The sequence below is a fragment of the Rousettus aegyptiacus genome, unplaced genomic scaffold (genome assembly GCF_014176215.1).
Source record: "Rousettus aegyptiacus isolate mRouAeg1 unplaced genomic scaffold, mRouAeg1.p scaffold_m13_p_2, whole genome shotgun sequence".
In the NCBI taxonomy this organism is placed as follows: domain Eukaryota; kingdom Metazoa; phylum Chordata; class Mammalia; order Chiroptera; family Pteropodidae; genus Rousettus; species Rousettus aegyptiacus.
Window position 1 is genome coordinate 150,419,908 of NW_023416295.1, and position 16,564 is coordinate 150,436,471.

Below are 16,564 nucleotides of genomic sequence, written 5' to 3' on the forward strand. Positions count from 1 at the left end.
GGGTATACATCTAAAGAGTTGAGGTGGCTGCTATAGTTCCCAAAAGAAAAGAATTAGGAGAGATAACAAATAAACAAAGCTGAGAAGCATATCATAAAAAATAAATAAATAAATTTAAAAAATTAAAAAAAAAAAACTAACTAGACCACATCTGATTGTGATTCTCAACTAATCAGATTTTTTTACACCTTTCTTTTTCAAGACAGAGTCAAAAGTTGGCAAAACAAGTTCATGTCTATGATTCACTGAACAATTCTATCAATTTACTAAGCTTTGGAATAAGTACAGAATGAATATCTTATATTTCCTAAAGCTACACCAAATGGTTTTGAACAGTGGTGTTCTGAATAATGCCTTGTAATAGGCTAGGAAAGCAAAAATATTCAATTATGTTTCCTTCCTTACTGAGTTGGAATGGGGTAGGAGGGTATAGTAATAATTTTTAGTGACTTACAAAATATTTAATTTATAGTTTATAATGCATTCATATACATTAATTGAATTGATAATTAGATTTATTTGCTCGAGGCCAAAAAATGTGTAAAATGGAACAAGAGTGCAAGTCGTCTTACTCCAGCAATCATCCTCCTTCCTCTAAAACATTTCGAAAGATTCCTAAACAGGATTAAATCAAAACTAGGCTAAAAATTATTTAGTTGACCAAAAATGCAAACTAAACTCTGGTTAACTAAATTTTTACTTATAATGATGAATAACACTGAGCTAACATAATTATCATAATTATATATCTCTACCTTCCTCGTTCTCCAGAGAATTATCTTTGCGATAATCTAAATGGCTATCAAAATGACAAGATAAATTATGAATATAAACATACTTAGGCACATCATGGTCAAACTGGTGGAAAAACACTGATAAAGAGAAAATACTGATTGACCACAGTCAGAGTAAGATGCAATATTACTTATAAAAATAAAAAATAAAGAAATGAAACTCCAAGGGATAGAATGATATGTTTAAAGTGCTGAAATAAAAATAAAAGTCAACCCAGAACTCTATATAGAGTAAACTATCCTCGAAACACAGGGATAAAATAAAGATATTTGCAGATGAACAGAACTTGAGAGAATAAATCACCAGCAGACTTATGAGAGGAAATAAAGTTGGAAATGATAGATATGTGAAAAAATATAAAAGATTAGCTTCACTTCGTTTTTTTCTTTTAATTTCCTCAACGACAAATAACTGTTAAAACAAAAATTGCATCCTTGTAAGGAGTTTACAACATAGATGGAAGAAGAACATGAAAATAATTCTAAGGACTGATGAGGGCGTAAATGAAACTATTGTAAGGGTCTTATATTTGTAACATATAAAATGTAAAGTGGAACAATATTAATTCTAGGTAGCCAGTGATAAAGATGCATATTGTAATTGCTAGAGAAATCACTAAAAAAATACGAAGTAATTTATATATATATATATATATATATATATATATATATATATATATATATATAAAATAGCCAATAGAAAAAGTAAAATGAAATACTATAAACTATTTGATGAATCCTAAAGGTGGCTTTAAATATGAAACAATAAATAGATCTGAAAAAGAAATAAATCTCAAGATGATAGACTTAAATCCTATCATATCAATAATATGAGAAATGTAAATGGACAGAGCATTCCAGTTAAAAAGTAGAGATTATCATAATGGATTTAAAAAGACTGCTTGCAGGAGATAAACTTTAAATATATAACCACAGACGGGTTGAAAATAAAAGGATGAAAAAAGGTATACCATGCAAACAGTAAGCACAAAAAAGCTGGTATGGCTAGGTTAACAGGAAACAAATTATATCTTCAGACAAGAACTAGTATCAGAGATAAAGAGCAACATGTCATAATGATGAATGTGCTAATTAACAATCCTAAAAGTGTATATAAATAATAACGGTGCTCCAAAATACATTTAGAAAAATGTATTTTTATATTCCCAACTTGTCCCAGAACTAAAGGGACAAGGAGACAATCATATTTGGAGATTTTAATACCCCTCACAGTATTAAATAGAACAAGTAAACCAAACCAAAACAAAACCAGTTCTGAAAAATGCTACCAACCAACTTGATCTAATTGACATTTACAGAACACTACCACTAATATTTATAAGTACACATGATTCTTTTCAAGTGCACTTGAAGCATATACCTAAATATATCATAAAATGTGCTACAAAATTAGTCTCATTATTTACAAAAGACAAAAAATTCTTATGATAGTCTCTGATCAAAAAAGAATTTTAAATTATAAGTCAACAATAAGATATCTAGGAAAGCAGAAAATATTTGGAAATTAAATACTTCATTCTAAATAGCACTCGTAAGATTCTGAGTAATAAGAGAAGTCTAAGGAAAATTAAAAAAACATCTTTAACTAAATAATAAAAAAAGATAAAGCAAAAACTCGTTTATTAAAATGATTAAAATTGGCAGACCACTAGGCAAGACATTTTCTACCAAACACAAAACAAAAAGAAAAAAACAACAACAAAAAAACACCAGTAACGACGACTGTAATCTGAAATAAAAAAGGATACAACTACAGATCCTATAGACATTAGACTAATAAGAGAATATTAAAAACAACTTTATAGCAATAAATTTAGCAACTCAATATATGTGTAAATGGAATACTAACCAAACTCATCTATGGAACGACATGGATCTCACAGCTATTAACTTGGGGACGGGGGAGATAAGCACAAAGTCTTACACATGTTTGATTATGTAGTGCTAATCTGTAGTGACAAAATCAGATCAGTTATAGCAACTGGGGTAGAAAGTGAGACAAGTGGAACTCACAGCAAAGGGGCACAAATGATATTTCTGGGATGATGGAAAATAAAAATTATCAAAATGCATCGCACTGTACGTTTAACACCTGAACTTTATTAGGTGTAAATTTACCTCGGTGAAGTTGATTTTTTTAAGAAAACATCTTAAAAAATTTAAATACCACAGATATAGGAAGCAATATGAATTTACTTCACAATGTTTAAAAATTTTTTAAATTCTTCAAAAAATATTTCATTTTTATTATCTACCTTCTTAACAGAATAGGATGCATAACCTGTGGGCCAAGAAATGTGCTAGATGTTTCCAAATATAATATTTCATAAAGACTGTATCTAATTCATAATAAGATCTAGAATGATGCCTTGGGAGACAGTTATGTTACAAGTTAAAAAGAAATAAGGCTGCAGCCAGAAAACCTGGGTTCCAATATAATTGATCCTAAGTTTTGTGACCTTAGACAAGTCACTCGATCTTAAATTTCATCCACTACAGGGCTAACATGAAGATGAAGAAACACCATTTTAAAGTATTTGATAAAGCGTTCCATAAATACAAGTTATATTACTCACAGTAAGTACTCAATAGACAACTGATTAAGTGAAGAAACGAAAGAGATAGACAACAACATGAACACAGATACAGTGGACAGGAAGAGACAAAAGAGAGTGTGTGTCTAGTCACATATTTGTCTGTGGATGGGGTGAGGAAGAGGGTAGAACAGAGGCGTCCAAGCATTCTGACCTAATATCATGTTCCTATCATGAGCAGTAGGTGTAATGATTAGGATAGAGTCGGCTGATGCCCCAGAATGACTACACTTTCCCTGTGGCCTAAATGACAGCATTATGGGCTGACAATCCTTTGTTCTGGTAAGAAGCAGGAAAAGGGAGACTCTTTGTCTACTTATGACTCCAAGGAGGTTTTCCTAGATTCCTAAGAGTTGCAGAGAGTTTTCTATTATTGTAGAAGATGACCCACTGTTTCAAGTGTTCAATTCCTTCTTATCCTTAGGTTTTCAGAAATTTTGCTCTAAATGAGACAAGTAGAGCAGAAATCTTCAGGAGATAGAGCAGTGACCAGAGCAATATTATCATTATAATGTGCCTCTTAGGCTGATCTTCAGTGGAGTTCCAGGGAACAATGCGAAGTCTGACAGAGTATTCGCAAAGTACACAAGTATAAAAACCTAGAGGGTGACTACATTGAGGCACAGATTTAAGACAGGAGAAGTCACATATCCACTAGTAGGGCACCTAGAAATTCAATACTCAATCACAGTCTAGTGTATAATGTAATAAGTTATCTAATAGAGGCTTTAACAGAATGCTACGGGGGCACACAGAGCAGATAATGAACCAAGTGGTGGGAGAGGAAGCAGTACTGGGGAAATATTCTTTTTTTTTTTTTTTTTTTGGGGGGGGGGCGGGCAGGGATATTTTTAAGGAGAGTGACATCTGTGCTGAATCAGAAAATGTTAAGAAGTTATTTGGGCAAAAGAGATTTCAGGGCAGGGAGCACAGCACAAAGACTCAAAGGGTTAGACAGTGCCGTCCAAAGAGAACTAACTGCAAGTAATTCCACAGAGCTGGAGCATGGTGTGAAGGGGGAATGAGGAAATGACAGGCACAGGCAGGGTCTTGGGAAGGAGCATTTTAAAAATCAGGCTGATTGTAAGGGCTATGTGTAGAGCCAGACGGGTACTAGAGTAATCGCGGGGATCACTTCATAAACTGTAAAAATGTCTACCCAATGTACTGTATATCTGAAACTAATATAAAATAAAAGTTTTAAAAGATCAGGCTGAAAATTTTAGTTTACCTTAAAGATGAAGGAAAGCCACTGAAGTATTTCAAGAAAGCATTACCACAATCAAATTAGCATGTTTAAGAGATCATTCTGGCAACACTGTGGAGGACAGGTTGGAAGGGACCAAAAGTACAGACAGGGAAACTAGTTAGGAGACTGTGAAAGTGACCCACGTGGGAAATGACAGTGGCCTAACGGCAGCACTCAGAATGGAGAGGAGACATATTAGATAAAGAGGTTGAACGCTCAAGAATTGTTCACTGATTTATATGATGGTGAGAAAAAGAAGCACTCAGGCACGACTCCTGGGTTTCAAGCTTGGACGTGTGAATGGATAGATCTCCTTTCCATCTAGATAAAGAATAAGTCAACCTACATTTGGAAGTACGATGGTACTGTACTAAACTTAAAAAGAAAGAATTAACACAAACAAAAGCACAGGTTGCCTTTAACCATATAAATATATCATCTCTGAGAAAAATCAAACATTTAAATTCACAGAGAGTAATATGTCAGAGTGAAAGAAATTTCTGTCTAACATATGTTGATGAATGAATAATCAAAGAATAACACAGAAGGCAATTCACTAACAAGAGAGCCATCTACTGTCTTACAAGGATAGTGCAGCAATGAAATGCCATCAAAAAATGTGGAAGAAAGCCAAGTGTCTGAACACCTCACTCACTCCGTACATGTAGTCACAAAATATCTGACCCCTCCCACAATAAAAAATAAAAGACTATGTGACCATAACAAGTGGTTAGCACTTTTAGCTAACAGCCAAATGTTTTCACTTACTTGTTTCTCCTAAACACATCAATTCAATATATATCATCATTTGAATATAATATGCTTACCTGCCATCATTGCTATCATACTGGCTTTATAGACATTAGTTAGAGATCCAAGTTCTCCTGTTGCTAAGATGGTTTTAAGATGAGCCTCCCCACAGGCCTTGCGAAACTGACGAATCTCATCATACAGGACTGGAGAAGGAAATAATTGAGGCAGTTACAAAGCAGGCAAGTGATAACATAACTTGGCAGCCATTTAGAGCTCGTAGAACCTATCTCAGGTTTAGGAAACGTAAAACATTTGTCACTTTCTAAAAAGCACCCCAATTTAATATCGCCTAGAGCATTTTGTTGCCGTTCACATCCTGTAATAAGGAATGCTTAATTTGCTACCAGGAAACAGTTTCTAAGCCCTGACCTGAGGTCCAGAGCCATGAAGCTTTTAAAATATCATTATAATGACATGCAAATTACAAATAATTTCCACCTTTTCCAGATGACAGTTACTTAGAAGAAAAAAGAAATTTATCTAACACACATACAGGAGTGTACCACTTTCTAAACTAAAGAAAAAAAATTCCTCAGGTCTTTGTTAATTCTTCCATTCACATATAATAAGTTCCCTTGTTAGAATATAAAGCAGGTCTTTCCTGAGAGCTCTGCTAATGACAATAAAGACATAACAGCTTGTCCCACTATCTGCCAGGGCATGTGTCTTTATATATATGACTAAAAAGTGGTGAGGTAGTATTGGAAGTATGTGCACAAAACCAGCTATGGAGGGATTCACAGATGCAGCCTTGAATCCATTTAACTCCTGACCCCAGAACTGCATCTGGCTTTCTAGGGCTCCATATAGCACCCTGAGAACAGTTTGATTAAATATATTTAAATAAAACTGTAGTTAAAAAATTAAAATTGAGGGATAAAATATTTCATATTCAAAGGAACAGAATTTTAGTAAATAAAACCAGTATAATGAGTATTAAATTTTTGAAAGATTATTTTGCAGTCTTTTGTCATGACACCAGTGGATTTTGCCTCTCACCCTGCATCAAGTTGGACAAACTCATTTCTTGAACTTAAGCTATTGCTACATTATCAGGACTAATATCAGAACTTTTTTTTTCTGTATGTGTGTTTCATGGGAAGTTTTACAACCACACAGACTAAACTGAGCAGGAAAGAAACATTCATAATAAAGGTTAGGGTAAGGGTAAGCATTTTTTAATGCTAAGATGAGAGTTCTGTAATTCATAGGTTCCCTAATGTACATATAAAAAAAACTTGAAAGATAGCAAACTCAGTCAAATCCATGAAAGAATAAAAGAATAAAACCTGTTTTCCCAATCCTAGAAAACCTGAAAATTTGAAGCTTGAAAGTGAAAACTGAATACAAATAAAGTCAAATATTCTATTATGAGATGCTTGGTAAAGTTCAGTGTTTGTTGCTGCCAAGATCGTACCCGCAGGTTTTTCAAGAAACAATTATTTTCACAAATCCCTAACAATCAGTAGTTTTGAGCATTAGAGATGATTTGAGATGCCACGTCACCTATCGTACCCTGCCTATCCTACCTAAACTGTGAGAAAACATCTCACCCCTACATCCAATATGACAACATGTATAAGAATAGCATAAACAGTAAAAGACTAGGTGACAATAACAATTTATATTCTTTAAACTCAGAGAATGAATCTTAGAAGGAATGACATTTCCTGAGTTACTGAATCTAAAAAGAGAAAATTGTTCTCTAAGAACTAGTGACAAGGAAATCTTTTAATCTGAAAATTCAAGAATGCTAATCCAGAGTTAATTTGTAATTTAATTAATGAATTTTCTCCCACAGTACAGTGTTGCCATCAAAAGCAAGCTTGAGTCAGACAAATGTGGCTTTCAAACCCAATTCCATCACTGTGTGACCTTGGATAAGTAATTTCTCTTTGTACCATCCTAAGTGTCAATAATAATAACATTTACTTTATAGGGTTATTATGAGGATAAAAGAATATCTATATATAGATACATATATAGAGATACGTATACATATGTATATATAGATACATATGTATACGTATCTCTATATATATCTATATATACATACACACACATATGTATACATATCTATCTATATCTATCTATATCTATATATATAAAGAGAGAGAGAGAGAGTACTTTACACATTGCCTAGCTTACTGTAAGCACTCAAAAGTATAATCATTATTAAGCTCAGAATTCTAGTAAAATGAGTTTCCATTAAGTGTCGTGTGATAAAAATCAAATCTTGCATCATGGCTGGATCCAACTCCTTGTACTGCGCTGAAAAATTTTATATGAATTAGTGCTTACGATCAATGAGCCATCAGAAAAGGCTTGAACATGTTTTATTATGGTATCTGTTAAAGTGAACTTTGGCCTGTATAACAAAATTCTTAAAATGCTGATCCTGATCATATTTATGGACAAACTACCATCCTTTTCCAAAGAGTAGTACCTTTAAATACCCAGTGAATTTCTTCACCTACAGTTAAAATCAACCAGAAAAGCCAGATGTATTTTATGACTCAATTATCAGCCACCTGGAAGTTATGCTCTTTAATCCATGAGCCAAACAGAATGAACCAAAATGATCACTTAGAGCTTAACTAGACTTAACAAACATGCAGCCAGTGCCTTCTCATTCTTTAACTGCCAACTCCTCAAATCATTTTACTGGCCTATTTCACCACATAAGAGGGTCACGTTTTTCTGAGCAAATATCTTAATCTTTGAAGTTCAGTACTAGGAAAGTTGTTGTTTCTTTCTATTACTATTTTGCCCAAGGAATACCAAAACAATTAAATAAAAAAGCATACCAAATCTGGCCTTTTTAAAATGTGGCCTGGGCTCCATCAAGTGAACGCTTCTACCTGGGCCTTTGAATCCTACTGAGTGATGCAAAGATAAAAGAACACTTCGAGATTTTTATTAGCATTGTACCATCAGCAATGGCAGCAGATCTAAGAGTCCAACAGCCCAGCGGCCACCAGCTGGCAACCATGGTACCCGTTCTAGTCCGTGGCAGTGGCACCAGCAATGGCCCTATAACCAAACTCTTCCCATGACTCAATCCGGCTATATTCTTTCTCTCCAGTCTTTCATGCTCCTGCTTGTTTTCCAAGCCTGGTTCTCCAGGCTTCCTACTAATGCAGTGAGCTACTGTATGTCCTCTAATAAATCCCTTTTCAGCTTAACTTAACCAAACTTGGTTTCATTAGTTTTCAACTCATAACTCAAGCATAACAAATATTTACTAAGGAAGGATGGTACAGCAGACAATAGTGTGGGTGTCCCGACTCCCTGGGTTCATATCCTAGCCATAAAACAAATCTGTTGTTTGATCTGGGCAAGTTACCTAACCTTTGTCTCAGTTTCCTCATCTATAAAATGCGGATAATAGATGGGGATAATACAGGTACGGCACATCTCCTGGAATTATTTCAACCATTAAATAGGTGCTAATGATAGTATGGCCCATAGTTAACACTGAAAGAACACAAAGTGCTTGTTTCCCTGTTGCTGGTAGTGGTGGCGGGGCTGCCACTGTTATCGCTGAGTGCTCATTAGGTACAGAGTCCAGAGGGACTGATGAAAGGAGAGAACACCATGATCTATGTTTCGTAAAGAACATAAGATACAACTTCTTTGGGGCACTGGAAGAGCAGTCGGCGGACTGGAGAGGAAAAGTTTACTATATCACAAACAAGTTTTTTTTTTTTTTTTTTTTTTTAACTCAGAGTCCATACTACTTTAGATAGCACGGACTCCTGGGATAATAAGACAGTCTGGGCTACTTACAAACTTGTAGGAATTACTCATTTTTTCTAAGCCTAATTCCTTAGGGACCCATAGTGTGCTCATATATTTTTGTGAAGATGAAATAAAATAATACATGTGGCTAGAACAGCATTGGGCATATACTAAGCAGTTAATCCTTCAATACTAGTTTTCCATATTTTTCCTTATATACTTCCAGAAATGCAAAAATAACTTTAAAACACAAAACAAAGCAAGCACTGTCCTAATACCTGTGATAGCACATTTAAAATTACAGATCTTACATATAAGAAAAATAGACCATCTTACTCCAACACAAGCCATGGAAGCCACAGGAAGCATTGTTAGAGGGTAGTTTGGGGCACTGTGGTATCACAATGATGGACACCTTCGAAACTAGATAGAAGATAAATGTAAATCAGATGACTTGATGGCTGAAATGTAACCCAATCAATCTAAAATCATAATGTCTTTATCATACTCAACTGTCACTTTCCTTTCAATATAAACAAGCAATACAATGGAAAAACTAAAGGGTGGATTTCCCCCCTACATTAGCAGGAAAGGACGGCAGCAAGGTGTGGATTTATATCTTTGCTACTAAACTAAACATGTGGAGAGAATTCCAAGCGCAGTAATAAGTTTAAGAGATCCTCCTTCCAAAATATTCTTCATGCAAAATAATTACTCTCCCTAAATTTTCCCATTACCTTCCTTCAAAAATTCTCAAAATGTTTTCTACACATCAAGAGACAAGCTCGTCAGTGGGGGCTTGGAGTCTGGAGAACTTGGTGAATGTAACCAACCTGAATTCATGGTAGTGGGCCAGGGAGACAGCCCACATGGTCAAGAAACTGCTATACACAAGGAAATTGATCAAATAAGGAAATATACTGAGGATAATGGGACCAAGATTTCTCACTGACAAGAAAGAGGGGAATAAATATAGAAAGGAAGAGGTTGAAAATAAATCATGTGATGTTGGCTTGTAATGGGAGTTACCCGTGTGAACTCATGAGTTCTAATAAAGATATAAAGATAGATATATAAATGAACAGATACAGATGTATGTATATGTGATTATTGAGTGCATAGTGTGTACGTCAACATTCACATATTTCCTAGATCTGTCCACTGAGAAGATTTAGAAACAATAACATCCCTGTACAATCTTCCATTGCACGGTCATAAATAATTTATTCAACCATTTTTCTATTATTGGATATTTAATGTTTCAGATTTTTTGCTCTTATAAATGTTAATTTAGCAAACATCCTACAGTTAAATCTTTGCATACATCAGGACCTTATTCCCTGGAGTACTTATTAAGTTTTCTGTTCACATACTCACATATAATACATATAAATTGTTAAAATTTCAAACATTACAGAAACTGAAAATCCCCCTTAAAAAAAAGAAAGGGAAAAACAATTCTTGCACGTACCAGAAAAATAATAATTTAGAAGGCTATTATAAAAGATGACTGACAAATGAAAATGGAATTCAAACACTACGACTGCAAATTAGTCAGAATAATGCAAAATTTAACAAAACACATATCCAGAGAAGTGGCTGGCATAGTGATGTCACATTAAAAACCTGATAATAAATGCTTTGACTTATAATGAGGTTTTCAGGAGTAGCAGAAGTGGGTGTACTAGAAACCCAGGATATATTACATTGTAGATGCTTAATCAATATTGTGTCTCAACCAGCAGAGGGGTTGTCTCCTGTCTGTCCCCACTTATCCCTCCTACTATTGCCACACCGATGAGGAGAAATGGAGGTCATAACCTGACCTTCTGCTCGTCATTCCTAGCTGAAAAACAAGTGAGGCTGTGCTGGCGGAACGTTCACTGACAGGAATCAGAGAACTTAGCCACACCTGGAAAGGCCTGTGTGCATGAGAACGTAGATCCAAGGAGTGGAGGGGGCCACACTGCATCCGTTTTAAACAGCATCCAAAACAAGTTGAAACTGGCTCTACCTTCTGCCTCCCCATGTCGGCAGGGGGGCTGCATCTATATATAGTATTTTACTTTTCTCTGTTTAAAATCATCTTGTTTCTCTCCATTTTAAAGGAAAATATATTCTTAATCGTGATGATATTGGCAATCTGTTAAGTTTTCTGAAAAAGCATAGCCAAAGACAGAAAACTATGTTAGCGAAGCTATCACGTAAAGAAATTATGATTTAAGTAAGAATCTAAGTGTTTAAAGACTATATTTCCTATCTAGAAGTCATAAAATAGATTTCTTTTTATATTTTATGCTATTCAAAGGCACTTAAAAAATAATTGTTAACGAACATATCTAAGCAATTATTTTTTAAGTACCTGAAAGATGTTCAACACTGCACAAGAAAGGCCTGAAAAATAACCCTTAAGATAATTATATGTACAGTAAAACACTTAATATAAAAGTGTACAGCAACCTTTTAAACTAAAAAAGTCACAAAATGTTCAAGAACAGTTTTCATCCACCAAGGCAACTAATTATTCTTGTACGACTAGAACCAAGATGAGCTAAAACATCAGGTACTAAAATAACCTACAAGAAATAAAACACACATTTTTGTCAATATTATTTGAAGTTTTGAAGAATTGGAGCATAAAAACAAAAACCATAAAAGCATACAGCTGCTGTAAGTATCTCCAGAATTCTCCCATTATAAACAACCCCTAAAACTGAGAAAGCATAGATTATGGATTATGTGATTCCTCCCCAAAAAGTATCTATAGAATTAGAGATTGCTTTTCTCATGACTTATGATTAACAGCTCTACCAACCAAAGAAAAATAGCAATTTCTCCTAAGGGATGTTCTTTCTGCCATCCTTATTGTATAAAGATAAGCAAATAATAAAAATGAATTGTTGCCCTGATTCAAGATTTTCAGGATCCACTTGCATAAGGCACAATAATAGACTCTGGCATTGGCCCGAATACTTCATTCTCTCACTCTAAAATTCTTGCTGCGTAGAAGGCGTGTACTCCACAAACCAAGTCTAGGAGAGAAACTGGGGGCTGAAGAACTGAAGGGGGTGGAAGGCACATGAGACTCTAGATACAGGAGACAAACAATAGCTCCAACTGTGACACTGAATATAGTATTCTGGAAAAATGTCACAGATGATGTCACCTTTGGAGTCATGTCTGTTGGTGCTCCTGTGTGAAATGAGTTTCCAAATACTAGTAAAGTCCTGAGCTCAAGAAACTGGAAGATTCCTAAATGAGGCGGAATCTGATAGCACTTCCATGTCACTGGTAATATGTTAAGTACATATATGCAGCAGAGAGAGGTCATAAAAAAGTGAAAAAATGAACACCTCTGCATATTTACAGAGCATAGAATATATTTAATTTTCAAAACCTGTTTGGTAAAAATTATGAGATGACGAAGCCCTCTAGTGAATGCTTTCTTCAAAGAACCATTTAAGGAACGCAACTTGGATGTCAACTTCAATATCATCTTAAAAAAAAATACCATATTACAAGCACTTATGGGAATAATACTCACGGACAATGAAAACACCAGATATAAAATCACAAGTCATTACAGTTTTAAAGGGCTGTAAGAATCCTTTAGTCTTAGGTCTTATCCACCACTACCGCCAACCTCCCCCTGCTCCCCCGCCCCACTGGTAGCTTATTTAAATAGAGGCAGAGAAAAGTGAAGTTTTTGCCCAACAACTAGGTATAAATTAGCAAAATTACAAAGACTAAATCCCAAGTCCTTAGAGTTCCACCTCATTTACTCAATATATGTGTTATATGGTCACTTCCCTTGACAACATATTTTCATCAACAGAAGGAGGAGGGGGAAAGAGAAGAAACTGCGGTTGGCCCGGAGGGAGTCATCTGGGCCAAGCACCAGGATGATCCATTTACACACATTATCTAACCTAATCCCTGTTATAACCCTGTGAAGCACATGCCATTAATGCTATTTTACAGAGAAGGATCAGAAGGCACGGAGAAGCAACCTGCCCAAGAGAACATACCTACTAATGGTGGCACCAGGATTCCAACCAAGGAGACCCCACTCTCAACTGTTCCCGTTCCCCAGTGCTATCCTCCCTTTTTACTCCACAGTGTATACGTTCTGGGTCTGACTGACCCAGTGATCACTGGCCTGTCTGGCTGCCTGGGGGTCCCCACCTCTCTCACAGTCCAGCACAGCCCCTCCCCATTCCACCCCACCCCAAGCTGCTATCTTCATCCCAAAGCACAGACTCCCCAGGGAGAAGAGAACTGCCTTTTTATGAAGAACAGAGAAATAAATGTCACCAGAGTCTAACACTGTATTCCTTAAGCATCCCGTTTACAGTTAACTGCAGAGTCAGGCTAAATAAATAGAAATTCATGGGAAATACAATTTGTACTAATTAATCAATACGTAAACTTAACAATGCTTCAATTATCCTACACTTAAATCATGTAGAACCAAGAACTAGAAGTATGTTTTTTTTTTTTTTAATGTTCTAAATTAGAGCTTCTCCACAGGACTTATGGAATGGTGAAGATTGGGTGTGCGGGTGGAATCAAAATCACCTGGAGTGATTTTCACAGTATAGGAGCGTATTCTCTCACATCCAACCCCCAGTTCTGATATTATATATACCTGGAGGCGTGGGGGAGAGGGGCGGGGAGGAGCAGTGCAAGACTCTGTGAGAAGGAGAAGAGTTGGGGCCAATAATTTGAAAGTGATTATCCAGTATTTCTGAGAACCAGCAATACATTCCACACCCCAGCCAGTTAAAACTACTGTCCGAGTGTAAGTCAGTGGTATACATTTCTGTGCCTAGATGGGAAGGACTGAGGGCAGATCCGGCAGGGAAGCACAGTGTGCCATATGAGCTAAACAGCATCTGACAGTAAAAAGCTTAACAGCAAAGGACCAGGCCAAACAACAATAACAGAAATATTTAAATGAAAAGACATATGAAATCAAAGAGCAAAACAGTCTGGATCATTAGCTGTGGGGCAAGTCATCTTGGAGATTGCAGCAGTGCCTGAGAGAATCACTCTTTCCAGGATAATGGAGTTATGAATACAACAGTCCTGATATTAAATTGTATTTAACAGAAAGTGTTAAAGTCAGGGGGAATGAAAATATTTTTAAATAAATTTCTTTCTAAAATGGCTAGATTCTCTGTTTTGGTCATGATTTAGATTTCGAATGTCTACTTATGTAAAAATGGCCAATGAAAAACAACAGTGTTTAGTGGGGAAATGGAATATGAGTTCTGGAGTCGGGCAGACACAATTCCAACATTCAAGAGGTTTGGTAGTCTTAGGCATAGGGAATACCGGTGAGATCAGACACGACGTGAGCTTTCCCAGGGAGAGAGTGCAGACTTTGAGAGGAAGTTTGGCTGAAGATACAGGAGAAAAAATGGCCAACGAATGGAGTAGGGGCTCTGAGAACGGAGGAGATGAGAGCCACAGCACAACAGAGGGACTGGACTTAACAGAGGAAGAGATAAGACGGAAGCGGAGCTGGTGCAAGGACCTCGAGGGAGTTCCTGCGTAATGGTTCCCATTTTCTCTGACAAGCAGCAGGTAGGTAGGCCATCTGCTTGCTAAGAGGGAAGGAGCCTCAAGGTGGGTGGAAGAGTTAGAGGATTGAGGAAAGTAGAGATTTTACATCATCACCAAGGAGAATCCAGGAAGAAAAATATGAGCACCCTACGGTCTCCTCTTTGAGTTCATACTCTAAACTGTGGATCCTTGTAACCATGAGAAATAATTAAGATCCACTCTGAATGCCAGATTTTAAAAACAGAATGCTTCGTTTTGTGCTTTAACCAGTATCCTACATACACCTCAGCACACAGAGAAGAGAGACCTGGATTTGAACGTGTAATAGCCCAACAGACATTTCCATGAGCAAATTGCAAGAAATCAATTTTAGGCTTATATTTTAGTAAACAGCTAATATTAAAACATGACACCGAAAGATACAATATGCAATCAGGTTGAGAACCGAAACTAAGACAAAATACTGCAGTGGAAGAAGTCCTAGGTCATTGCAGATTTCTATTTAGAATTAAATTTCTAGTATTAAATGTTCTTTTTCAATTTGTCTTGGGTCAAGAGGTTATTAACACCATACAAAAGGGTTAATAGAAAAGTATGGTCTAGGACAAAGACATGTTATTATATTTTGCATGAATGTCTGTTATTGGGAAATAATCAGTTCTTAAAAACAACCATTCCTAGTTCATTAAGGATTGCCAATTACATCAAAACCCTTCTCCTATTGTATTTAATTTTCAATTAGCAGTATTCTAGAGACAAAAACACAAGTTATAATATAAACTATACTTCTAAATCTACAGCTCTTAATAAAAGACATAAAGGGCATATAGTTTTTTATCTAACCAAATCACAAAATTTATTTCCAGATTTCAATGCTTACCTAAATTTTATTTTCTCTTTCTCTAGCCTTAGCTCTTAACTAAAATCTGTAACTAAAAACAGACAAGTGGAATTAATATATCAAAACAAGGGACATCTGTTTAAAATAGGCCTTTTAAGAATGATTACAATTGGCCAAAACACAAATGGACCGTAAGAAAAGAAACAAAAATCAAAAGCACAAAAAGGTATATGTGAACTGTCAAAAACTTAAACCTGGCAAGGACTAAAAATGTTGATGAGTATAAAGGGAATGTAAGGCAGTGAGAGTGAGAATGGCCTCAAATTATTTTTCTTTCTTTCTTTTTTATTTTTTTTGATCATTCAAACTGTTGTATCTCTGATATTATTATCTCGGAACACAGTGATTGTCTCAGTGATGCAATCTCAGAGATGACTTGCCCCACAGTTACTGGTCCACACTGTTGTGCCTTTTGACTTCAATGTATATCTTCTTATTTAACCTTTGTTGTTGTTGTTGTTTTGCCTGATCCTTTGCTATTACGTAAGCTTTTTACTATCTTACCGTGTTTATCTCATTATGGCACACCATCCTTCTCTGCCAGTACTTCTCTCATTCCTCTCCATCTGGGCACAAAAATGTATGCCATCTAACTGACTAACAATGTACAGAAATGTAGCTAAAATTCCAAGTGATAAAACTACATTTTCCAGCTTCAGTTGTAGCCACACATGGCCATGGAACTCAGTTTGAGCCAATGAGGTATGAGCAAAAGTATGTGAGATTTTGGAATAGGATGAGCCCTTTTTTCCTGTTGTCTAGCAGATGAGTATAAAGACTGGAGCTTCAAAAATTGAAATAATGAAGTGCCCTTGAACATGAGAGTAGAAGCCACACGTTTTAGAAGTGGAAGACAAAAACAGCATAGGTCTCCAAGGACTTG

General features: G+C 35.8%; 1 protein-coding gene across 4 annotated transcripts in view; it reads right to left on the reverse strand.

Moving 5' to 3' along the window:
- The window catches only part of DERA (deoxyribose-phosphate aldolase), a 201,262-nt gene that overhangs the window by 152,300 nt on the left and 32,398 nt on the right, over nt 1-16,564 (reverse strand). For 3 of the 4 annotated variants that reach the window (XM_016140567.2, XM_016140566.2, XM_016140568.2), the window contains exon 6: nt 5,486-5,614. The exons of the other annotated variant lie outside the window; for it this stretch is intronic. In XM_016140567.2, the coding sequence (XP_015996053.2) occupies nt 5,486-5,614 (129 nt within the window). The remainder of the gene's footprint in view (nt 1-5,485; nt 5,615-16,564) is intronic. 4 annotated transcript variants of the gene reach the window in all.